Below are 25460 nucleotides of genomic sequence, written 5' to 3' on the forward strand. Positions count from 1 at the left end.
GCTCAGATATAGCCGTGCCTCTCTCCTGCCTGCTGTCTCCTGCACACAAATTCACCCCGTCCTCTGATTGGTTAAATGGTAATGTTAAATGGAGTTACAGTTATATTGCACTTTCCACCTTTTTAAGGCCCTCAAAGCACTTCATACTATATCCTCATCTACGCAGCCCCAGGAGCAACGTAGGGTTTAGTATCTTGCTCAAGGACACTTAGACAAGGTCTTCAGGGTGGAGAATCGAACGACACAACCTCTGGGTTGGGGAACGACTACTCTACCCCTAACCATGCCACCCCCCAAGTGGCAGAAACATTCAATGAACATGCTTTGGGCATTTCAATGATGCCCCTTTAACTACTAATAATCGGTGTCGGCCCTAAAAAAAACATATTGGTCAATCTCTACAACAAACAATCCTAGATTTCCCCGATCCAATCAAATTATCGGAAATCCAGCCCGATCAAGTCACTTTTGGAAGACCAAAATTGGGTGAAAAAAAGCAGGATTTTAAAATGTATTTTTTGATTTTTAGGTTTTAACTCAATGGCTGCAATTGACGGTGATAGACGTCCAATCCATTTTGACTCTGAGGGCTGGCAGCGATTGATTGCTGCCAGTGAATGAGTTAATGTCAACATGAATGAGTTCATGAATAAATGAGTTAAGGACTACAAGAAACAAAATAATCGAGAGGTATAAGGATTACGGTGATTGGAAATCTTAGGTTTTTGAGATTTTTTAATGGCTACCAAACAACAAAATAATCAAGATGGATAAGGATATTGCCAAAAGAAAGACAAAAAAATTAATTATGAAATAAATGAACACATTGCTTTGGTATCGGATCGCTACTCGAAATGGAGAGACCCTCAAAATCAGGTGCAAAAATATGTGATTGGGACAACTACACCAAGAGTTTCAGCTGGTTCTCGTTATGTCTTTCAATTATAGCTTTTAGCTTAAAATTTAGCATTATTTATTTATTATTATTTTTATTTTAACGTAACGCAACTTTTTATGTTTACCACGTAGTTGACAAAAGGATACATAACAGGAAGTGCTTGTTGGAGAAGACTGATATCTTCTGCAATGGGAAACAACTCGTCGTAGTCACACAAGAACCTGCAAAAATACCAAAAATGTCAAACTGTACAACACAAGCACGCGCTATATGGCAAATCTTTTACCTTTTCTCTGAAAGAAACGACGTGAAGTGTTGCAGCAGCTCTTCTGCAAATGTTTGTGTATTTTCTACCCTAAAAGAAGACATCAACACCTATTAGTATTCAGCATGTGCATGTTGTGACGTAGTAGCCTTACCCTTCCAGAATGGGCTGTAAGCATGTGTGGTGCAGCAGAAGGTGGGCCGTCTCTAACATCTTGCGACGTGAGTGGGACAACCTCCGCCACACGTCCTCCTGAAGACTGCAAAGACATTTTCGGTTTTAGTCACTTGGGGGTGAAAGATAGATTGACAGTGATCAACGTGCAATCCATTTTAACTTGCAGTCTAGTACAGCCCAGAACCTAAACTTTAATCCAGCAAGTAACCAATCTGGGTTCTTAAACACTCACCTTTTATCCTCAAAGTTTCTCTTCGTTAAGGCCTTTTCAAGGTCGGGCATAACACTTTCGTAAAACGAAGACAATCTGCAATGGGAAGGAAGGATGGAGTAGATATTTTGGACAGATTGTGCACATTTTTCTGGATTTACCTGCAAAGAAAGCTGTGCGAGTGAAAGGTGGCGCACGCACCGGGGAAGACGCTAAAGAAGGCGTGCAAGGTACTGCTGGTGTCACACAGGTAAAGAATAATGTCCAAAAAGTCCTGTAAATATAAAGACGTTAGCCTGCTAGCATTTGGTCGCGGACATTTGTAGTCATTAATATAATACTTGTTTTGTATTTTCATACGTTCACGACCCAAACATAATGTTCACGATTAGGGATGGTCTGATCGCATATCTTTGCACCCGAGTCAGTCATCTGATTTTGAGAATCTGCCAATGCAGTCCTGATCCCATACCGAAAAAAAGTGAAAAAAAAAAAAACAAGAGTTCCTAACATGTCATTGCCCACCCGTGCTGCCATAAACTGAATCATCTTTAAACAAGAATAACGTACAAAAATGCTTGCCTTTATTAAAAGCTTCATTGAGTGAGTCCACTCAAATCTGCTCACGCTGCTGAGAACAGCCTCTCACCTACACAATGAGTTGCCACAGCACACTATCACTAGTGTGTAACAAGCTAAACGATGATTGACACATTTGTGTCTTTGATCACAGAGCTACCAAGCTTCTCTGGCAAGATCAAAGCTACAAACCTGTCGATTATTTAAGTAATCGATTAATCTATCAACTAGCTGGTTTGAATAATCGAGTAATCGAGTTAGGAAAATTTAATGCGTAGCAGAATAAATTTTAGGAAATGCAAAACAAAGGATTGCTATCTAAAGATCATTAAAAGAGAGTACAAAATAAAATTCACGCGTGTTTCTTCAAAGTATGCAGAATTGCATTTTAATTTAAAAATAAATTACAATACCTGAGCTTAGCCTCAAACGGTACAGAAAAATAAATGAGGATCCAAGTACAACAAAAGAACAATTGGCTAACTTGCATAGCAAAAGTCCGCTAGCTTAAATGCTATTTTTTTTAATGCTCTTAACAAATCGTTCAAACACATATCTCCACAAAAAACGGCTAAATATACTTAAAAACTAAATTACGAATGCATAAAAAAAACATTAGCTCAAACAAAAACTTATGTTATTTATTATTATATATTTATGTTTAACAGGGAGAAGCTGGATTCAGCCTTGTTGAATGAGTTATGTTATATTTCCTGTTGCCACTAGAGGGCAATGTATCCACCCAAATCAATAAAACTAAATGCAAACACTTTCTAAACAGTCCGTTACAACGCCACTCTACTTGAATGAATCCTCGAAGCAGCAAAATTTGATTCGAAGCTTTTTTCTAATCGAATTACTCGAGTTAATCGATGAATCGTTGAAGCACTACTGTCAATCATCGTTAACTTCAAGTAACAAATGCAAGCTGACAGTTTGGCCGGATTGCTTAGAAGGAGGGAGGGTCTGGCGCTGTAAGAGAATGAAGCAGAAAAACAGTATCGTTTAATCAAAAAATCGAATTCATCGACACAGTCAAAATTACGTCGGTCATCGTGAACTGTCTCGGTAACAGTAAATTATTGGTAAACCACCCGGCTTGAATAGGGAGGCCATCGATCCGATCACGTCATTTTTATGAGATCGGAATCGGGTGGAAAAAGATCGGGTTTTGAAAATGTATTTATTTTTAAGAAATCAACTCACTGGCTGTCGATGTTCATTCGAAATTGTTGGAAACCTTTATCTATTTGTTTATTTTTAGAGTAAATGTAATTTTACAGACGAAAATATTTTCGGTAAACCAACTAAAACTCGAGGAAATTAGGCTTGACAGACACATTTTCAGATGACTAAAATATGACTAAGATTATTAAGTATTATCGTCCAAAAGACTAAGATGAAAATTAAAAGAGCTGCCAAAAACAACACTGTTCATGGGTAATGTTTTGTGTTTTAGAATAAAACAACATTTATGACAATGTTAAAGGTGCAAACTTTAGGAATGGCAGGTCAGGCTTTTCAAAAATTGACCAAAAAATATAAATAAATTGGCAAATTAATAATGTCTAGTTGGTTGTCTTACCTGCTGAGTCATGCTGACAGCATTCGGCTTCTTTTGAGCATTGAGCTTCAGGGGCTCTCCGGCACCATCGCAGCGGAGGCCGCACTTCTCCTCAATACTGTCGAACACCTGACGGGCGACGTGCTCAACCATTATCTGTAATTTAAAAGTGTTGCTGTGTGGACACTCACCTCCAAAATGGTGGGCACGGTTTCATCCAGGTCTCTGTAGTAAGATGGTTGTTGCGTGAAAATGTTCTCTGTCCGTAAACATGTTTAAAATGAATCCACACAGAGCAGATAAAGTCAACATCAACCGTGAGAGATGAAGGCGACACCCACCGATCATCTTGTACAGCAGCGGACTGTTGCCTTTCCCGAAAAGCATGCACAGATCCATTATTTTGGGTACATCGAAAAGGAAGTTTTCATACAGTATTTCCCCAAATACAGCTGGTGTGATGTAGTTCTCCTGAAGTAAAAAGATCATCAACATGTTTGTTGTTTTTCTTATCATATGGTGAGCATTTTTTATGAGTTGGAACGCCGTAACTTTTAACTTCAGATCCCAGCCGCACGGGAAGTGGGGTACTGAGGTTGCTGCAGCACCCCCCGGTGTTGGGGAGAAAAATAGTGTTTGGGGGGTGGGGGGGGGGCTTAAAAATAAATAAATAAATACATAAAACATTGAAACAAGAGCATATATAACTTTGGGGATTATTTAATGACACCTTGCTTGCTACCGTGTCACTTTGAATGAGGCGCTATTGGAATGAAAAAGTAAACTTGACAAAGGAGGCGTAAACATAGCACAAAAACGAATTAGCGATTTTTTATTTACAAAAACTGTGAAATTTTTGAAAATTCAATTTGAGGTCAAAATTGAAGATGATTGTCTTTTGGCGTCTTCAAATAGCTAAGACATGCTTGCGTTGAGCTGCCACCGCGCAGATCGTTGTTGGCTATTCGTGTGCAAATTATTTTAGTGTTGTGAAGGGGTGTTAAACTGAGGTCTATTGGCCCTTTTAGGGGCAGTTTACATGGCGACTCTGCGACACAAAGACGCAATGACTGAGTAGCGGACTCGCCTCGCGTGCATATGGTGTCGGCGAAGACGGAAGGCGAAGATGAAAAATTCTGAATCCTGCCTCCAAAGTGGAAGCATCCGATTGCGGGGGATTGAGGGGGGCTTCCTCGGCATGCATATCAATGGCTCCCGAGGCGCGAGACCAGGCCAATAATGTCAGCACTTGTACATGTCACATTGGGCGTGCGCAGCGGTGCTACTAAACATTAAAAACAGCAAATATGGCAGAATGTCGCCTCTAATTTACTGTTTTAATAACATTTTTAACTTAAAAATGTTGAATGTTTCCATTTTTGTGCTTTTTGGAACAAAAGAAAAATGCCATTGCTTCGAGTGGGCGGGCATATTTCTTTCCTGGCTGAGGAAGCTTGGTGGAGTCAAAGTGCATCATTTTCTGTCGCCCTGTAAATCTGCACTGTCCCCTAGGGCCTGGCATGAATACTACATCGTTTTCATGCGGAATTGCGACATTGTTCGAATGGAGACGCAAATGAAAATTTGAAATTTTTCGTATTCTCGGAGAGTCACCATGTAAACGACCCCTTAGTTTTAGAATGTGTTCGTGTGTCATTGCGTCGTCAAGCTGCGGGGATTTGCATTATAATACACGGGTGCTTTTATTTCCAATACGACTGTACTCCAACACACACTGTAGGTGAAATAGAACGCTGTCTTTGTAGTAGCCTAGTAGTCATACGAAAACTATCCAGCATGCGTGTGTACCACCATTAGGCACGCCTTGTATAGGGAAAACACATGACAAATTTGGACCGAAAAAGCGGTTTTTGAATGGGAAAACCTAAAAAAGATCCTCAGCACCCCCTGCTTCCAGCTGTCAGACCCTACCTTGGACTCCTTGTGAGTGGCCATCCTAAGGAAGGCAAAGAAGACGACACGATGGAGGGACTGATGAGTCTCCGCCACCACGGGGGATGTGGATGCAGAGCTCAAGTCGAGGCCACGAGGGGCATGATGGACATAAGAGTCCAAGCATTTCTGCAGCGACGTGTCAAACACAACCTGGAGAACCAGAAAGTTCACGACAGACGTTTTGAAAAATGATTAACTGGCTTCTTCAAATTTAAACTTCGGGTCAATAACAACCAAAATGTTGTAATTTTTATTTTGTTGTTGTTGTAGAAGGACCACTTTGCTTTAAAAGGACAAACAAATATGACCCTGACCTGACACCAAAATTTGTCATGCGGCAACGCGAGTAGCCATTCCAGATCTTCTAAGATGAACCTGCTGCGCTCAAGGAACTCTTCCACCTCGGCTGGACAGGCGTCGGCTGACAGCGGCACGTAAGGCACAAAAAGGCGGTCCTCCTTCCTGTCGGGATGCTGTAGAAAGACACAAACGATGACGGAGAGCAAGCACGTCAACAAGAATGAGAAGATGGCAACTCACCAGCGCAGGCAGTGTGCGCTCTTTGCCCAAAGCGTCTTGCTCAGTCACCTGCTGCTCGTCCAGAGGAACCTGAGCGCAGGCCATAGCTCCTCCTTAACACGACAAAAGACAAAAAACATAACACATTTTACATTTTCTCTAAAACGTTATTCAGATATCGTAAGATTTTTAGGTGGTCCTGTGGGAGTGATGAAATGAAAATTGGAGGCGAAACCGTATTTTGCTGTGAGCTGTTGAGTTGAATTGCGGTGAAATTTGTATAATGTATTAGTTTTCATTTTTACAAGTGTTATGTTTTAAAGAGATATAGAATTTTAAATTTGATACTATTAAATCACAAGACGTATAAGTCACATTCAGCGGCATCGAGAAGAGAATACAGCTAAATTATTATAGGTCATTTACAGTGCATCACAAAAGTGAGTACACCCCTCGCATTTCTGCAGATATTTAAGTCTATCTTGTCATGGGACAACACTGACAAAATGACCCTTTGACACAATGAAAAGTCGTCTGTGTGCAGCTTATATAATAAGAGTTAATTTATTTTCCCTTCAAAGTAAGTCAAAATATAGCCATTAATATCTAAACCCCTGGCAACAAAAGTGAGTACACTACTTAGAAACTACATTGCTAAATGTCCAAATTGAGTACTGTACCACTTGTCACTTTCCCTCCAAAACGTTATGTGACTCATTAGTGTTACTTGGTCCAGGTGTGCATAGGGAGTAGGTGTGTTCAAATTTGTAGTGCAGCTCTTACACTCTCCCATACTGGTCAATGAAAGTTCCAACATGGCACCACATAGCAAACTCTCTGAGGATCTTAAAAGACGTATTGTTGCGCTACATGAAGATCGCCAAGGCTACAAGAAGATTACCATCACCCTGAAACTGAGCTGCAGCACAGTGGCTAAGATCATCCAGCGTTTTAAAAGAGCAGGGTCCACTCAAAACAGGCCTTGGGTTGGTCGTCCAAAGAAGCTGAGCGCATGTGCTGAGCGTCACATTCAAATGCTTTCTTTGAAAGATTGTTGCAGGAGTGCTGTCAGCATTGCTGCAGCGATTGAAGAGGTGGGGGGTCAGCCTGTTAGTGCTCAGACCATACGCCGCACTCTACATCAAATTGGTGTGCATGGCTGTCACCCCAGGAGGAAGCCTCTTCTGAAGACGGTACACAAGAAAGCCCGCAAACAGTTTGCTGAAGACGTGTCAACAAAGCACATGGATTACTGGAACCATGTCCTATGGTCTGATGAGATGAAGATTAATTTGTTTGGTCCCAGTGGTCTCAAGCATGTGTGGTGGCGACCAGGTGAGTAGTGATGGGTCCGTGAGACCTCATGAAGCGTGTTGACACAGTGACACACTGTGTTGACACAGTGTGGATACTGTGTCATTGAATACTGACACAGAAAAAAATCCCTATAGGCAACCCACTTGACAGACTGACACTGAATTGATGACATAGCATGTAATATCATCATTTAAGTCTCTGCATTCATATTGCATTATTCCATGGAGATGCTTGTGAACTTTTTGTTCTGATAAAAATTGTATTCAAAAACAAAGTAAAGACAGGGGGACTTTAGCAATGTCTTTAACCGCATCAGGGCCGAGCAGCTCGCTGACAATAGCTTTGCAGGCAGGTGGTACAAAAGTCTCTGCCACAGTGTGGGACTTTGGATTTAGCAACAAGTTTAGCAACAAGGTAACTGGCTTTGGGGGCTTTCTCATTTACCTTTGTAGCTTTTCTCAAAAAAGTTGCCTGTTTCTCTGCGTTTTCACAAAGGCAAACAAAATAGTCCATCAGCTTGTTTTGAAGCGACAGGTGTTTCGTTTGGGGATGACGTTTAGGATAGCTGCTCCAGTCGCGTTCAAGAACTGCTCAGCTGACTGACAAACTGCACGGAATTTGTTGTATATCAACTCCACAGACTAATTGAACGCCCACTAACACAAATATTAAGCCTAAGCTAGTGTCAAAAAGTCTGAACTTCCCCTTTAAAATAAAGACCTAGCCGTTAAAATGTTGCCTGTAAACGTTGTAAAGCAACAAATCAAACAACGAAAATGAATTAAACAAACAAGAATTCTACAAAGTGCTTTTTAATGGTTCAAAATTATTTTTCGGACTGATCCTGTGACAAGCACCTATAACTACAACTAACACTTGAACGGTCCTTTGCTTTGCTTGGCCAAAACTACACCTGAGGTGGCAAGATGGTTATTTAGAATATCTTTAAACCTAAGCAGTAGGCTTCATAATGATCTATGTCTAAACTTTCAAAAGCTTCAACAACAACTGAACTTGAACCAAGGATTGAACACGAACAGCGTCAAATATATATATAATATTATATAAGTTCATTGAACATGTCATGAACATGTTATACCCCCCCTCCCACAAACGTCAAACTCCCCCTATGCTCTTAAGTGAAAGTGCAGTTTTCTCCTCCACGCTATAATGATGTAAGTTGTTACAGTTTGAACACGTATCTGGAGTTGTAGCAAGGAGATAAAAGTGAATTCGACCTTACAGTTTAAGAGCGCGTCAATCAACCATTGCTGCTAAGCATTAGCATAACGTGGTTAAAACCTTTGAAAACTTCGCCGTGTGGTCCACAAAGACGCAAGAAATACCCTCACCTTCACGGTTAGCGTCCGACACTCTCACAAGGCATCTCCGTGGAAGTGTCGACGCTTTTGGCAGCTTTTTTTCCCAGTCAAAAATGTGGTTTTCGCCCTTTAATTTCTAACCGGTGTCTCGAGTGGGTAGAAACGCATGCGCAGTGTAGTCGGATGGCTCCAAGTTTGTTCTTCGAGACCGTTGGTAGCAACGCAGCCGAGCTTGTTTACTTCCCTCTAGTGGGCGCCAGCAAAACTGCAGCATGACGTCGCAAATTGTTAATAAAATTCTTTTTGAAAAGTTAATGGTTTACTAAAATAAATAAAAACAATTCAAACAAAACAAAATACTGTTATTCATGTATACGAATGCAAGGTGTTTGCAATTTACAAAACAGTGCAGCGGCGGACCAAATGTGAACGGGGCCGGCAGGGGCACAGCCAGGGGTTTTGGGCCCCATGAAAAGATATCACTTTGGGCCCCACCACCAGTGCCGGGACACACACACACATTTAGAGTATCACTACGTAATTTCCTGAATTCTGGTGAATCTTTACACACTAATTTGTGCATTTTCTCCATTAAGATGAAAATATATTTATATATACATACAGCGTATAGAGCAATAATGAATAGACTGATATCATCTCTCAGTATAAGAAATGTACTGAAGGCTATCTTTTACAATCTAAATATATTTTTTATTAGAAATATTCTCAAAGCAAATACCATAATGAATGACTTAGAATAAATGTTTTGTTTTAACTTAACTATACTACAGTATACATCACAGTATACAACTGTTTTAGTATGAAGAGCTTGCTAAGGGTTTGCCTGCTGTATCGATTAAATGTAAGCTAAAAGTGGAGCGAACAATAGCTAGCATACAATTACAGTATTTCATTATGGAGTAGGCTTAGCCCATCTGGAAACTCGCGATCTCCACTATAGGCTACAGCTCCGAAGCAATGTTCCTTTGTTAACAAACTAAATTCAATGGATGACAAACTATATTCAATAAATTCTTGACAAACTGGATTCAACCCGATTTTAAAAAAAGACCATTTCCACACCAACTTTCAACATCTGTAGGATACCAAAAAAATGCTGTCATTATTTTGAATTCATTTTTTTGAACAGGTGAATGTCCCTCATTCAGACCGGGAAAATCCTGTATTTCTTACGGAGTGAGCTGGGACCTCGCATCAGAGCTTTGTAATAGACATCGCGAGGTTCCAGATGGGGCTGGAGTGGGCTAAGATGACAGGTTTATTTTCAGCACTACACTGACACAAGACACCAACCTTCCTTTGTGAAGTACTTTGTCATATTCTGTTGGCCTTTTCAACCCTTCTCCTGTTTTGCTTTCTTTTCTTTCCTCTTTTGTTTTGAAAACATTTCTGCAGTACCACGCACTCCTAGTCATTGACTGGTGTAATTGTGCACCGCTGCTGAAAATATGACGCCAACTGTCAAAACCCCTGTTTAAAAAAAAAAAAACCTACCACGCTGCCACACACACATCTCCAATAAGAACAATCAACTAACGTCAGATTTACATACACAAGTGTTAACAACAAGCCTAATAAAGAGCTTGTGAGCGTAATCCGTTTACACCAATATTTACTATTCATTTATTTTTTCTTCGTAGTTCTTCACAGCGTCTCTCGCCCTTCACATGCAGGCAGCAAAAAAAAAAAAAAAATCTGGACTCTGCTTTTCGTTCAATTGGCTGACATACTGACCAGGGCCATGTAAAGAGGGTTGCGACACTAAGTGCTTGTTTGATTATATCATTGCATTATAACATGTACCGGTATGTAAATGCTAGTTTTACACTTGGAGTGGTATGGCGACAACTGAAAAGTATGTAAACTGTTACGCAGAAGGAAACTTTCCCATGTTGTAGAGTGAAAGTGTCATGTTTGTGTTAACATTAGCACGGGAAATCGACTTTTACATTCAAACGCAAGATGATTTAGTTTTTTCTTTTTTCACAACTAAAATAGTTTTTTACAGAGAATGTCTAGATTTCCTTGATTCACCTACCTGTGGTAATATATTAACGATAACACCATGTACTGTATAACATATTTTGTTCCCAAGTTCTAAGTGGTAGTAGTCCCTATTTTGTTTTTTTGCATAGACATATAAAAACACTTTTGTTTCCCGAAAAGTTTGGGCTTGCGGTCACAACTTTTAAATTGTATTTTCCACTTTTCTTTACTGTTGCACTTTCTATATATGTGTGTGTGTGTACATTTTCCTTTTTATTTTATCGACTTAGTTTGGCTTGAAACACACACAAAAAATGACATTTAACAAAAATTTCCTGAATAACAAATTTTGAATATAGCCTCTCATTTTACCAAAACCAAACCTGTACCTCTTTAGAGGCATTTTTCATTTAGTTTGCACCAAAGCAACACAAAATGATTACAAGACAGGAACAAAATGTTATTATTTTCCTCAATATGGTGTAATGTATATCAGCAACTTATTACGTTTTGATTAAGAAAATCACATTTTTAATTGTACAGTTGGTGAAATTGGTATCATGGTTCATGGTTTACACCTAACATTTTATAGATCAGTGGCCTGTGATGGTTGTGCAGCATGGTTTTTCACCAAGGACCAAGAGCAGCAGAAAAAATGGATGGCAATGGTCAGCTGTCAGAACACTAAATAAAAGGCTTTTTTAATTTGTTTTTTGCTATTTGCAAAATGGGTTTAGCGCCTACAGCCAGCAGGCACCAGCAGCTGTCCCCAGCAGCAGCATGATGTCGATCATGAAAATGTAACCTAAAAAACAACAACAAAAAACATTGGTTTTACTTTTTAAATTTGTGTCTATTATTTGTTGACATCCTATTTCAATCTGGACATGTCCATAAAATATAATAATGTCAAACATTTTGGTGTAAAGAATACAGGTTGTCATGCATTGACTTGGTACTCTTTCATGAGGGGGATACCTTTGTTCAAATCTTACAAAATCGAGCTAATAAGCATGTGAAAGCCGGTCGTCTACCAATACTCACAAATACAGTCGACAATTTAAATGAGGTAGTGACTTAATGAATTTATCCCTGGCGATACATTCCCAGTTAGCAGAGTCAGCTTTAAAAAAAAAAAAAAAAAAAAATTAAAAAGTCAGCTTAAAAAGTATGGCTCGTCAACCAAGGGAAAATATATGTATAATTACGCCACGTACATACAAATAAAGCTCATATACATCATAAAGCGCCTGTGATAGAAAACAGACTGTTGAAAATTCAAAAGGGATCATTTTTTTCATCAACTTACCTTTGAGCATACAATTCAAATATACCAGGTGAGGAGTACAAAGATAAGTGTGTCATGCCTACAGTCAAGCATGGTGGTGGGAATGACCACCCCCACCTCTTCAATCTCTGCAGCAATGCTGACAGCACTCCTGTAATGAGTCACATGACATTTTGGAGGGAAAATGACAAGCAGTACTCAATTTGGACATTAAGGGATGTACGTTTTTCCATAGGGGTGTACTCACTTTGGTTGCCAGGGGTTTAGATATTAATGGCTATATTTTGAGTTATTTTGAGGGGAAAATAAATGAACTCTTATTATATAAGCTGCACTTTTCATTGTGTCATTTTGTCAGTGTTGTCCCATGAAAAGATATACTTAAATATCTGCAGAAATGCGAGGGGTGTACTCTTGAACTTGGAGGTGTGCTTTGGGTCACTATGATGTTGTAGGATGAATTTGACTCCCATTTTCCAAAGGGTATGGCATGGTGTTGCAAAATGGAGTGATAGCCTTCTTTATTTAAAATCCCGTTGATCTTGTACAAATCTCCCACTTTACCAGCACCAAAGCAACCCGACCATCACATTACACCTCAAACCTTGATTCGTCTGTCAATAACACTTTTTTCCAATCTTCCTCTGTCCAATTTCTATGTTCTTTTGTCTATATTAATTGTTTCATTTTATTATCCTGTCTCAGATAAAGCTTTTTCCTTTGCCATGCTGCCCTGAAAACCAGCATCCCGGAGTCGTCTCTTCACTGTCGACATTGACACTGGTGTTTTACGGGTACTATTTAATGAAGCTGCTAGATGAGGACCTGCGAGGCATCTATTTCTCAAACTAGAGACTCTTATAGACTTGTCTTCTTGCTCGGCTGTGCAGCGGGGCCTCCCGCTTCTCTTTCTACTCTGATTAGATCTTGTTTGTGCGTGATAGGAAATCTTCAATTTCTTGGCAATTTCTCTTATGGAATATCCTTAATTTCTAAGAAGAGATTGTCGAGTTTCACTTTTTTCTGGCCATTTGAGAGTTGAATCAAATCCACTAAGGTGATGCTCCAGATACCCAACTAGCTCAAAGGAAGATCAGTTTTATAGATTCTCTAACCACCTTTACTGTTTTGAGCTGTGCCAACATAATTGCACAAGGTTTTCTAATCATCTATTATCCTTCTAAGGCAACTAGCTAGCACAATGTACCATTAGAACACTGGAATGATGTTTGCTGTCAATGGGCCTCTTTACAAAACTACGTAGATATTGCATTAAAACCGGACGTTTCCAGCTAGAATAGTCATTCACAACATTAATAATGTATAGTGTTTTTCTGATTAGTTTAATTTTATTTCCATTGAAAAAAAAACGGCGCTTTTCTTTCAAAAAGGAGGAAATTTCTAAGTAGCCCCAAACTTTTGAACGGTGGTGTATGTGTGTTTACTTGTAACTTGCTCTGTAATTTCTGAAGAAGAGAGAGAAGTTGGCGGTGCGGAACGTCTGCAGCGGCCCGATGCTCACTTATTGAACTGGATTTCTTTGCATCTGTTGTCATCTTGTGAGAGCTGGTGTCAATGACGAATAAATCTCTGAATCTGAATGTGGCATGTCAGCATTTTAAAACTAGTTTAACATGAAATAAAAACTCTGAACTAAAACACTTTCATGGAAAATCTTACTTTAATTGGTCAAGTATAAAGTCAGCTTAAATAGCAGTCATGATTTTCTTGAAAAATAACATATTTGTAAATGTTTTTACATATATAAAAACAGAAAAAAGAATGGACATGACATGAGTAACATTTGCGTGATCATTAATGTGAACAAATTGACATACTCTGTCCAAATATTCATCCATAGAGTATGAACACGCAAATTTATTCCCAAATGAGATTTTTAAAAAAAAGACAATGTCTGGCGTTCATGGGTGGTGTAAAAAGCATAAAAGAAGCAATAAATAATCTGTTTACACGTTCAGTGTAAATAAAGGAGCAGCAATGATGGAGCTGAGCTTGCCATCCATTTACTACCTTAATGCCACTTTCAACGCCGACAAGTCATACTGCATATTCTTCACATGATATCAAATATATTGTACGGCAGCATAAATTTGGGACAGCATCAGTAACTCTCTGGAAATAAACCAGTCCGGTAAACAAACATTAAACAAATCACAAACTATATAAAAGTGACAAAAAAGTGTGCTGACACCGAGTCCATATCCCATAAATATCATTTTTTTTGGTGCCAAAATTAAATAAATATGAAGCAAAATTTAACAGATAGCAATTAAAAACAACATTAAAATGTAATATACTTGATTCACTTATCCAATAACTGATTCAAGCGTGAAATACAACAGGAAATATGTAACATTTTTTGGACGACCTTATGAATGGTCCCATTAAGTATTTCACATTTTAATTCATTTATTCATAACGCAATAGGAGTAAACAAATTATCGAGATCTTAAATTGTGCAGAATTATTTGTTTATAATTCAATGAATTATTAATTCATTTTCACGATCATAAATTGACATATACAATGTCATTATAAATATCCAAGAATGAATTAGATCAAATTTACTTCTCACATAATCACATAAATGAATTGGAATGAGTTTATCGATAGTAGACGTCCAACCCGTTTGAAGTGGGACGGTGCCAGCGCATGCCATCCTTCCCACTTCAAACGAATCAGACGTCTATGGCGGTCAATGGCAACCAATGAGTTTTATGTGGGGGCATTTTTGCTGTTGCTTTTCAGTCACTTCCTATTGATTTTGGGGCATTTCCGGGTCACTTCCTATTGATTTTAAATTACAGAACAGGAAACGACCCAGGAATCTCCACGAATGAAAAGGCAGTGACTCCAAACTCAAACGGAATTGACCTGTAAATGGCTTAAAATCAACAAAAAAGAGGCCTGTGAACACCCTAAAAATAGGGGAAAAAACGCAAGTTTTCTGGTTTCAAATGAACTGACGTTCATTCACAGAAACCCTGTTAGGGTGTTTCTGGATATTTTGTTACCAACTAGCATAGACTTCATAATGATATTGACGGCATTTGACCTTCACTGCGCCACGCCTTCAAGTAGGGGGCCATCCCGCAATCCAGTTCTGTTATTTGCAGTCGGTCGCAGCGACAAATTATTATGTTTTTTCACAAGAATTTTCAACTTTTTAACAAAGAATCGAGTCTGTTTTACGTTTATATCTGTATAGAATTCAGGCATTTAAGCATTTATTCACAAGAATTTTGAACGTAAAAAGCTCTTTGTTGTAAGGCTGCCGCCACATAGACTAACAAGACTAGCATCGTACTTCGACATATTTAAGTAAAATAAATGCTAACTGCATGTTTGTTTGTTTTTTTGCTTTTGGCCAAGATTCGACTGTTTTACATCCATATCTATGAAGAAGTCAGGGATTTCAGCATTTATTCACAAGAATTCTCAACTTAAAAAGCTCTTTGAAGTGATAAGGCAGCGCCACAATGGCTTAAACATTCAACATATTTACGTGAAATAAATGCTAACTGCCTTTTTTTTTTGCTTTTAATCAAGAATCGAGACTGTTTTCTGTCCATATCTATAAAGAATTCAGGGATTTCAGCATTTATTCACAAGAATTTTCACCGGAAAAAGCTCTTTGTAGTGATAAGGCAGCGCCACAGTGGCCTAAAGACTAGCAGCACATTCGACATATTTACGTAAAATAAATGCTAACCGCATGTTTTTTTTGCTTTTAGCCAAGAATCGAAACAGTTTTCCGTCCATATCTATAAAGAATTCAAGGATTTCGGCATGCATTCACAAGAATTTTCACCGGAAAAGCTCTGTTTACATATGGCGGCCGCCACATTGACAAACAGACTAGCATCGTACTTCAACATATGTACAGTACGTAAAATAAATGCTAACTGCACGTTTTTGTTGTTGTTGCTTTTAACCAAGAATCGAGACTGTTTTCCGTCCATATCTATAAAGAATTCACCGATTTAAGCATTTATTCATAAGAATTTTCAACGTAAAAAGCTCTTTGTCTGTGATTCCACTCGGTCAGCTTTGACTGCCACGCCAACAATGCAGGCCCCCTATTAATTGGCCCCATGCCCCATCAATATCATTATGAAGTCTATGCAACCAGTTAGTTCCTTATTTTTACCGTTTATTTGGTAACACTTTATAATAACTATCTGTTATACTAAACTGTTAATAAATGATTTATTGTTGAATTGTTAAGTGTTAACAGCACAGCAAACTGTTATGTATAGCCATTAAATGCCCCTCAAAAATTCAGTTTATTCTGGTTTAGCGCAAAAAGAGTTCCAAAATTCATGGGCTTGAACTGCTATTTTCAGTACATATATATACAGGTAGTCTCAGGTTACAAACGAGTTCTGTTCCTAAGCTAGTGATGTAAACCGAATTTCCGCGTAAATTGGAATTAACCCTTTATAAAGTATTGTATTCTTTTTAATGATTGGAGATAGACTGCCCTCTGGTGGCAGCGCTGGGTCTGGCTGGACTGTCGCCTTGTATGACTGAGGAGCAGACTCAAACATCTGACATGAATAAAGCACAGTTGCTCGAATTTGCCAACATAAGGCTGTAAGTTGTTTCAGCTAATATATGTTTGTGTATTCATTTGTAATTAAGTTTACAGCTATAGTTTGTGGAGTTATGTGTGAGCAATTTGCTATGAGAATTGTAAATTCGTAAATGTTTAACATTACGTTAGCGGACTTTTGTTAGGCAATTTAGGCTAATTTAATCTACTAAATTTACATATTGATCTGACCAAATGGACGTTTGAACACCAATTGATTTGTGTCAAGTGTTAAAATGTTAAAAATGTTGACTGTTAAAATGCGTATTATTTTGAACATAAGTGTACATATGTGTGTTACAGCTTTACAACTTTTCAAAAGTGAAGGAAGTAAAAAGATTCAAAAAGCACTTCAAATTTAGTGAGGACAGAACATATCATAATAATAAACTAAAGTAAAAAATAAGATACTGTGAGGTATAATAAGGTACTGTTTATGACTGAAAAAGAAAAAAAAAAACGACTGGAGACTAAATGGCGGACGGGACTCCGGTGTCGTAAAGTCCAGATCGCGCAAGTCGAGTACCCGTACGTCGTAACCCAGGGACTACCTCTATATATATATTTATTTTTATTTATAAAATGGTCCATTCTCATAAACACTAATAAACTCGACAAGTACTTGAATTGTTTTTGTTCAAATTGGAATTGGTATGATATTTAATTAATTTTGGCTTGCATACAAACTGCTGGTGAACACACACGCGAGCAACGTGTAATCGGGAATGAGGGCACAACCGTACAAGTTGGTTACCTTTTAACAATGCTATCACTTTGACCGTTTTTTTTTTTTTTTTTTTTTCCAAAAACTAAACAATTACAACTACAAACTAGGCCTGCAAGCAGGACTGAACGGGCCCTCGCGATCTAGCGCAACTCGGACGTCACGCAACTCGGACTGTGTGCAGGTCAGGGCGGTGGCAGATCCTCCTCTCTAATCATCTCATTAGAACCTAACATGCTCGAAAGTCGCCTATTTACATTCCCACACCCAAGAGATAAAAACCCCTATTGGAGAGAGTACTACAAAAAAGGAGCCACTACTGAGCTGTGCAGCCAAGCCCTTATTCAAAACTAAAATTAATCTTCTAACTGGGCCAATTCGACCAAGTGTGCCAACTATTGTGGCTCTATAAGCTGCCTGAGTCTCTGAAAAAAAATATTTCCTTTAAATGGCGAACAAAGGGTCGTCACGGCAACAGACAGAGACACGTGGACATGGGCCGTAAATAAGTATTTTAATAGGTCTTGAAACTACAATGACCAACCTGAAAAGAACTGGACATGTATTGGAAAAACGAGTGACTTTCTATTGCCACTAGTTGGCGCTGTAGGGTTGATGCAAATGACCCCTACAAGGCCCTTCAGGGTATGACTCTCAACAAGCACGGGAAGTTTGGCGCAGATATGTTGTATATCTGCCGAGTTATGACTGTTCAAAGTTTTTGGAGAGAAAAATTGTTGACAGTCATTTTCACTTTCCTGTTTGGACCCCTCCGCTTCAACGAAACTTCAATATTTTTCATCAGGCACCTGAACACAGGTCTTAAGGCTTCCCTTTTGCAGGTTTGAGGTAGATTGATTTTTTCCCTTTAGAGGAGGAGTGTGTCCCGTAAAAAAGGGCATTTCCTGTTCCCACTAGGAGGCGCCAGGCACAAATGGTAAATTTTCAATCCAGTCCTGCTCAGGCTAGTATACCTCACACACATGCCAGATTTAAAATAGATTGAACGATGTATGAGGGAGTTATCAGTCATTTTCCGAATTCGGTGTTTTGGCGAAAAAATGGCCGACTTTGGCACCCCGCCCAGGTCAGGCCCGTGAATGAAAACACACCATTTTTATAACTTAAGATTTCATATGCCTCATGAACAGGCTCGCCAATTTTGAGAATGATCAAACTAATTCCCTAGGTGCCAAGGTGTAAAATGTGCACACTGTAAATCGATAAAAATTTCACATTCAATCCAAAATACCCGATTTCCTGTAGGATTTGGAATGTGTGTGCAAGAGACTTTTTGGAGCAGTTTTGCACAAAGTTTTGACTCTCCAAATTTCATCACTCTATGTTAGAAAAACCTAAATGGAGAGGCCTTTTTGAAAATTTCAAGGGGGCGCCACTGAGCCATTTTGTTAAATTTTTTCGTAACGTTGCAAGATTATCGAACGTTATCCAAAGCCGCATGTATGTGCAAATTTTGGTGAGTTTTTATGCATATTCAAGCCTCCAAATGTAAACTCTTACTGTGAACCCATGAAAATTTCACATTCGATCCAAAATACCCAATTTCCTGTTGGATTTGGAATATGGGTGCAAGAGACTTTTTGGAGCAGTTTTGCATAAGGTATCTACTCCCCAAATTTCCTTGCTCTATGTTGAAAAAACCCAATAGGAAAGGCCTTTTTTAAAACTTCTTTCTTTCGCCACTAGTTGGCACTGTAGAGTTGATGCAAATGACCCCTACAAGAACCTTCAGGGTATGACTCTCAACAAACACGGAAAGTTTGGCGCAGATATGTTGCATATCTGCCGAGTTATGACTGTTCAAAATTTTTGGCGAGACAAATTGTTGACGGTCATTTTCACTTCCAGTTTGGACCTCTCCGCTTCAACGAAACCTCAATATTTTTTATCAGGGACCTGAACACATGTCTTGAGGCTCCCCTGAAACAGGTTTGAGGTCAATAGTTTTTTTTCCCTTGGAGGAGGAGCCTGTCTCGTAAAGAAGGCCATTTCCTGTTCCCACTAGGGGGCGCCAGGCCTAATGGGTAATATTTCAATGCAGTCGTGTTCAGGCTGGGATATCTCATATACATGCTAGAAATGAAAAAGATTGAACGTTGTATCACGGAGTTTTTAATCATTTTCTGAATTTGGTATTTTGCCCAAAAATGGCCGACTTTGGGACCACGCCCAGGCCCGACCCTTGAGTGAAAACACACCATTTTGAAAACTTAAGATCTCATATGTCTCCTGAATACTCTGACCAATTTTGAAGACGATCCAACTATTTTCTTCAGCGACAAGGTCTCAAATGTAAATCGATAAAATTTCACATTTGATCCAAAATTTCCGACTTCCTGTTGGATTTGGAATATGGGTGCAAGAGACTTTTTGGAGCAGTTTTGCACAATGTATCGACTCGCCAAATTTCATCGTTCTACGTTGAAAAAACCTAATAGGAAAGGCCTTTTTGAAAATTTCAAGGGGGCGCCACTGAGCGATTTTGTTAAATTTTTTTGTAGATTATCAAAATTTACGCAAAGTTGCATGTATGTGCAAATTTTGGTGAGTTTTCGTGCATGTTCAGGCCTCCAAATGTAAACCCCAACTGTGAACCGATAAAAATTTCACATTTGATCCAAAATATCCGATTTCCTGTTGGATTTGGAATATGGGTGCAAGAGGCTTTTTTGAACAGTTAGGCATAAGGTATCTACTCCCCAAATTTCATTGCTCTACGTTGAAAACCTGAGAGGAGAGGCCTTTTTGAAAATTTTAAGGGTAAAGGGGGCGCCACTGAGCCATTTTTTGACATTTTTTCAAAACGACACAAGATTATCGAAATTTACGCGAAGCGGCACGTATGTGCAAATTTTGGTGACTTTTCGTGCATGTTCAGGCCTCCAAATTGGCCATTTTCATTTGCCCTGAAAAAAGAAGAATAATAATAATAATAATAATAATAATAATAATAATAATAATAATAATAATAATCCTTTGCAAAACAATAGGGCCTTCGCACGTCTAGTGCTCGGGCCCTAATAAGAAGCGATGACGAGAAACGTTTCTAATCTTTGGGTGGCGTCGTCGCTTTAAATCGATGACCCGAGCATGTTTTCACAATAGTGTCCATCCGGTTTGCTCGCAGATTTATTCAGAGGAAGGTTAAAGCGGAAGTTCGGGATTTTTGACATTGGGCTTAATCTTTGAGTTAGCAGGGGTTTAATTGGTCAGAGGAGTTGATTTCAACAAATTCTGTGCAGTTTGTCAGTTATTTGTCAGTTTCAGGGTGCTAACTCAAAGATTAAGACTAACGTAAAAAAATTCCCCTCTAACTGAAGTTTTAAAAAAAAGGAAAAGGAGCTGACGCATCTCCTCTCATCACGTAGAAAACAAAAGACAGGCAGTCTGCTTAGTTTGGGTGCTGACACCACAGAAGAATGCAGCTGTAATCAGACTGTGTGAAGGCTAGCTGTCATTAATCAGTCACATGATGTGCGGGTACCGAAGTGGCGGCTAAACCAGCTGCATCTCTCCGGAGTAGGTGGTAAGCAGCAACATGATGGCGAAGCCCGTTAGTAGGCCAGCGTTCTGGATGGCGAATGTGAGCAGGAAGCTGCTGCCGCCCGCGTTCTCCTCCTCGCGACTCACCTCGTTCATCTCGGGGAACTGCCAAGAAACGCAAGGACTTAAAGACTTGTAGGCTCTAAGAAGTCACAATTGTTCTCTTTCACTAAAATATGTTATTAGAAACATAAAATATTGCCATTGATTTAAAAATCTCTAATATTTAGTACATGTTTTGACCTATGGAGGGCGCCATATCTTACGCCTGCAATGCACGCTGGGGGTGATGACGCGGTTGGGTTGGACTGGGAGAATAGCTGTGCTAGCTAGCAAGCAAAGCTAGTATGACAACTGGCACGATTTTATCACATTCTGCTGCTGGTCAGATTGTTTTGTTACAGAGATAAGGATGAGTTCCTAACGTCGTACCTGCATCCAATTCCAGCTCATCAGCGGTATCTATAGGCCGATCCTAGGCGGGTTGCTAAGATAGACTTTCTGTCATTTGACAGTTTGTATATCCCTTCGTTGCTAGTTGCATGATTGCCTTGGTTTTTTTTCGTTTGTCTGCTTCTAACAGCGGTTTTACCTCAGTTTTTTTTTTTTTACTGATCCTAACCTAATGTCACGGACCCTTTTTGTGTCTCTCTTTTCGCGATCGCGTGTTTTATTGTGTGTTTAATAAACCAATTTACGCAATCCCTATGTTATTGCTGTCTGCTTGCCGTCTGAAGAGAGCCGCGTTTTCTAATTCCGTGGTCAAGCCAGCCACACACTCTTTTCAATTGCCTTTCCCTTTCAGGTTTTACCGCACAGAAAGACAATGCATGTGGGTTGCGATTGCTTTATGAGGAAAATCCTAACTATAACATCACGCGAAACTACAGTCCTAGGGTCAAGTGCTCGTCTGTCGCACGGGAAATGCAAGTTCGAATCCTGCTGGAGACCTTTACTTAAAGCTGTAGTGTGAACTAATTTCTTCACATGCCAAATAGGGTCACAAGTAAAGTAATTAAACATTGTCCACCAAATAAAGCATGAAAAAATAATTTACATGTTGTATATTTGACAAAATAATCGCGTTTCCGAAGTTCGAGCCTGAAAGAGGACGAACCCGGAAGTGATACGTCACACCGGGAACAGCGTTGGCAGCTCCATACATACGGCCGCCATACAAAGCCCTTCAAACAATGTTTCAAACAGCGATATAAGCGACAGACCGAGCGCAAGGGAGGAGATCCAAGTTTTTGAAGAGTTGGAGGAAGAAGAGGAGCTTGGAATTTTATGTTGGATCTAACATGTATTAGCCAGACGCTAATCAGAATGCAAACAGTGTGCCTAGACTACCTGACATGGAATAGATACAAGACCCATCGAGATTACAACATTGGTAAGATATAGGCTATTATTTTTATGATTTGAAGATGCAGGCATTTGCACATAATGTTATGTTTTTGTCTATCTGATGACATTGTTAAAAAAAATAATAATCAGACTTCATGTTCATTTTGGCAGATCCGGCAGCTCTCGTGCATATAAAATAATAATATAAGAACGTTGGGGGGAAAGAAGGAGATGAGTCTTCGATGGCTTTCTCCACTTTATTGTGGCAACAATAAGAAAACAAAATAATAGTGGACTGCTACCACATTCGACCGCGAAGTTTTGCTTCTCGCCGATCTCCTCCTCGCCTCCCACTCCAGCGTCTCTTAAAGGGATTGTGCATAGTGTCTTGTTATGAGCTTTTTGTTTACAAATGTATCGAACACACGACGCGCTGACAACCTTGTCTCTTTATTAACACATGGAGCAGTTCTTATGGAAAAGTTAGAACACAGCTCGACACAGCTCTCGGCAGGAAGTGGCGTCTAATGGCGTGAGGAAATGTAGTTTTTTCACACAAGCGAACAGATTACAAAGCACCACTTCAGTGTTGTCCCGAGACTACATTTCCCATGATTCACTGCGTGACCTGCGCGCTCGCTGTTTCGCTGCGAGATTGACTCAATGGCTACGCTAAACCAACACGCTATTTTTCAGCTGTCACCTGTCAGCGGCTCTCATCAAACACAAACTAGAAGCCTATCATGCGATCACTGTGAACGCTGAACCTTCCATAAGCAATGCAATGCTTGAAGCATGAAGGTGGAAATACGTAATACAAATACAAATAAATGTGCACAAACTAACCGGCGGTGTGTGTCTCTTACAGCAACGTGACCGTGAATTACCGCGACGCCGACCCGTTTATATGCACATCCACACCCGTTTCCCAATTGACAGTGGATTAACCCTTTCGGACATGATCGTAGATGACGCACAATTTAAACACGCTTAACCTAGCGAACGCAACAACAACTATGATCGGGGATTTCCACGAGTTAACTTTCGGCTAACGTCGCTAGCTTATACTGTTCAATTCCACAACAGTAGGCAGCTCTGCTTTGACAAAGTCATCAGTCATCTATCCAAAAATCACACTTACTTTTTGGCAAATCCTTGATCATAAGCAGACCGGTTAAGGAAGCAGGCATCTTCTAAGTGTTTGCAGCAGAGAACACTACTCGATGATGGCGTGAAATTCATTCGCTTCGTGCGAATGAAAGATGTCCATTTACGTGCCCTGCTATCCTTTGGCCACTCATACAACTTTTCGTTTGAGCGAGAACAAAACATCACCACACACCGCTGTGGCATCTTACCGAGAAGCAATGCAACAAACAATACTGTTCTATGGTGGACTTCCCTCGCATGTCTAGGTGTGACGTAATTTCCGAAGATTTCCGAAGATTGCCGAAGAAAAGCATTTTCGTTGCCAAGGGCGTTGCTATGGGTTAAACAAAGAATCTGGAAGGGTTGCATTAAAAAAAATAATGAAAATATGCTTATAATTGTTTAGCCATTGATATTATTCAAAAACATGGTTGGCCAACCTTACTTCAAAGTTCCCCTTTAATAAAATATCGACAGTGCCGTCCTGCTCATCACTTTTCCGTTAGGGTTCAAATTGAAAGGGAAGAACCGATGACATTTTTATGTAGGTAATGAGTGACACTGTGTAAGTACGGCAGCGCCGCTCAGCGACGTCACCGCCCGGAGTGCATTGCGTCGTCAACAATAATGGTGACCTACTAGTTAAACTAATTTTTCAAATTTTATAAAACGAAAACATTAAGAGGGGTTTGAATATCAAATTATTATAACTAATAATTTCATTATCTTTTCAGAACTACAAGTCTCTCTGTCCGTGGTTCACTTCAAAAGACTTATAATTAGGGTTGTGACAATACAGTGGTACCTCTACTTACAAAATTAATTAGTTCTGGAAGTAGTAAACTGAAAATTCCATAAATAGAGATGCGTTTTATATATATAAATGTCCTAAAACCGTTCAAAAATTCAGACATAAATCTTTTATAAAACATAAAAATGCATCAAAATATGCAACAAATACATGTTACCATTAAATTATTGCACAATTAACACAAAATGAGAGTTGTGCATTATGTAAAAAAAAACTACGAATAGAGTAAAATACGATTAATTGATTAACTCGAGTATTCGAGTAGAAAAAAAAGATTCGAATTAAATTTTGCTGCTTCGAGTATTCGTTTAATTAAAGTGCCGTTGTCATGGTTTATTTTCAAAGTGTTTGCATTAAGTTTTATTGATTTAGGTGGATGTACAGCCCTCTAGTCTGCCTAATTTCACATGGCTGAATCCAGCTGCTCAATGTTAAGACCAACATACAGTGGGGAGAACAAGTATTTGATACACTGCCGATTTTGCTGGTTTTCCCACTTGCAAGCCATGTGGAGGTCTGTAATTTGTATCGTAAGTTCTCTTCAACTGTGAGGGACGGAATCTAATACAAAAATCCAGAAAATCACATTGTATAATTTTTAAACAATAAATTTGTATTTAAATGCATGAAATAATATTTGATACATTACCAACTAGTAAATATTTCGGCTCTTAGTTCTTTTTTAAGAACCCCTCCTGTTCTCCACTCATTACCGGAAGTAACTGCACCTGTTTGAACTTGTTACCTGTATAAAAGACACCTGTTCACATGCTCAAACAAACAAACTCCAACCTCTCAGCAATGGCCAAGACCAAAGAGCTGTGTAAGGACATCAGGGATAAAATAATAGACCTGCACAAGGCTGGGATGGGCTACAGGAAAATAAGCAAGCAGCTTGGTGAGAAGGTAACAACTGTCGGAGCGATTATCAGAAAATGGAAGAAGTTCAAGTTGACGGTCAGTCTGCCTCGTTCTGGGGCTCCATGCAAGATCGTACCTCGTGGGGCATCACTGATCATGAGGAAGGTGAGGGATCAGCCCAGAACTACACGGCAGGACCTGGTCAATGACCTGAAGAGAGCTGGAACCACAGTCTCGAAAAAAACCATCGGAAACACATTACGCGGTCATGGATTAAAATCCTACA

General features: G+C 39.4%; 2 protein-coding genes across 3 annotated transcripts in view; both read right to left on the reverse strand.

Moving 5' to 3' along the window:
* Nucleotides 1–8994, reverse strand: part of ascc2 (activating signal cointegrator 1 complex subunit 2) — a 17931-nt gene extending 8937 nt beyond the window's left edge. Inside the window, exons 1-12 of the mRNA XM_057832552.1 lie at nucleotides 8839–8994; nucleotides 6191–6282; nucleotides 5965–6123; nucleotides 5627–5800; nucleotides 4036–4165; nucleotides 3886–3953; nucleotides 3716–3823; nucleotides 1713–1825; nucleotides 1573–1647; nucleotides 1318–1422; nucleotides 1185–1253; nucleotides 1045–1119 (exon numbers count right to left, since the gene is read on the reverse strand). Coding sequence (XP_057688535.1) covers nucleotides 1045–1119; nucleotides 1185–1253; nucleotides 1318–1422; nucleotides 1573–1647; nucleotides 1713–1825; nucleotides 3716–3823; nucleotides 3886–3953; nucleotides 4036–4165; nucleotides 5627–5800; nucleotides 5965–6123; nucleotides 6191–6274 — 1160 coding nt within the window. The 5' untranslated portion in view covers nucleotides 6275–6282; nucleotides 8839–8994. The remainder of the gene's footprint in view (nucleotides 1–1044; nucleotides 1120–1184; nucleotides 1254–1317; nucleotides 1423–1572; nucleotides 1648–1712; nucleotides 1826–3715; nucleotides 3824–3885; nucleotides 3954–4035; nucleotides 4166–5626; nucleotides 5801–5964; nucleotides 6124–6190; nucleotides 6283–8838) is intronic.
* An 11166-nt stretch (nucleotides 8995–20160) lies between these two features.
* Nucleotides 20161–25460, reverse strand: part of slc39a14 (solute carrier family 39 member 14) — a 44218-nt gene continuing 38918 nt past the window's right edge. Inside the window, exon 10 of one of the 2 annotated variants that reach the window (XM_057831909.1) lies at nucleotides 20161–21111. In XM_057831909.1, the coding sequence (XP_057687892.1) occupies nucleotides 20959–21111 (153 nt within the window). In that variant the 3' untranslated portion in view covers nucleotides 20161–20958. The remainder of the gene's footprint in view (nucleotides 21112–25460) is intronic. The other variant, XM_057831908.1, reaches the window with a different exon arrangement.

This window comes from Corythoichthys intestinalis, chromosome 3, assembly GCF_030265065.1.
Source record: "Corythoichthys intestinalis isolate RoL2023-P3 chromosome 3, ASM3026506v1, whole genome shotgun sequence".
NCBI classification, from domain to species: Eukaryota; Metazoa; Chordata; class Actinopteri; order Syngnathiformes; family Syngnathidae; genus Corythoichthys; species Corythoichthys intestinalis.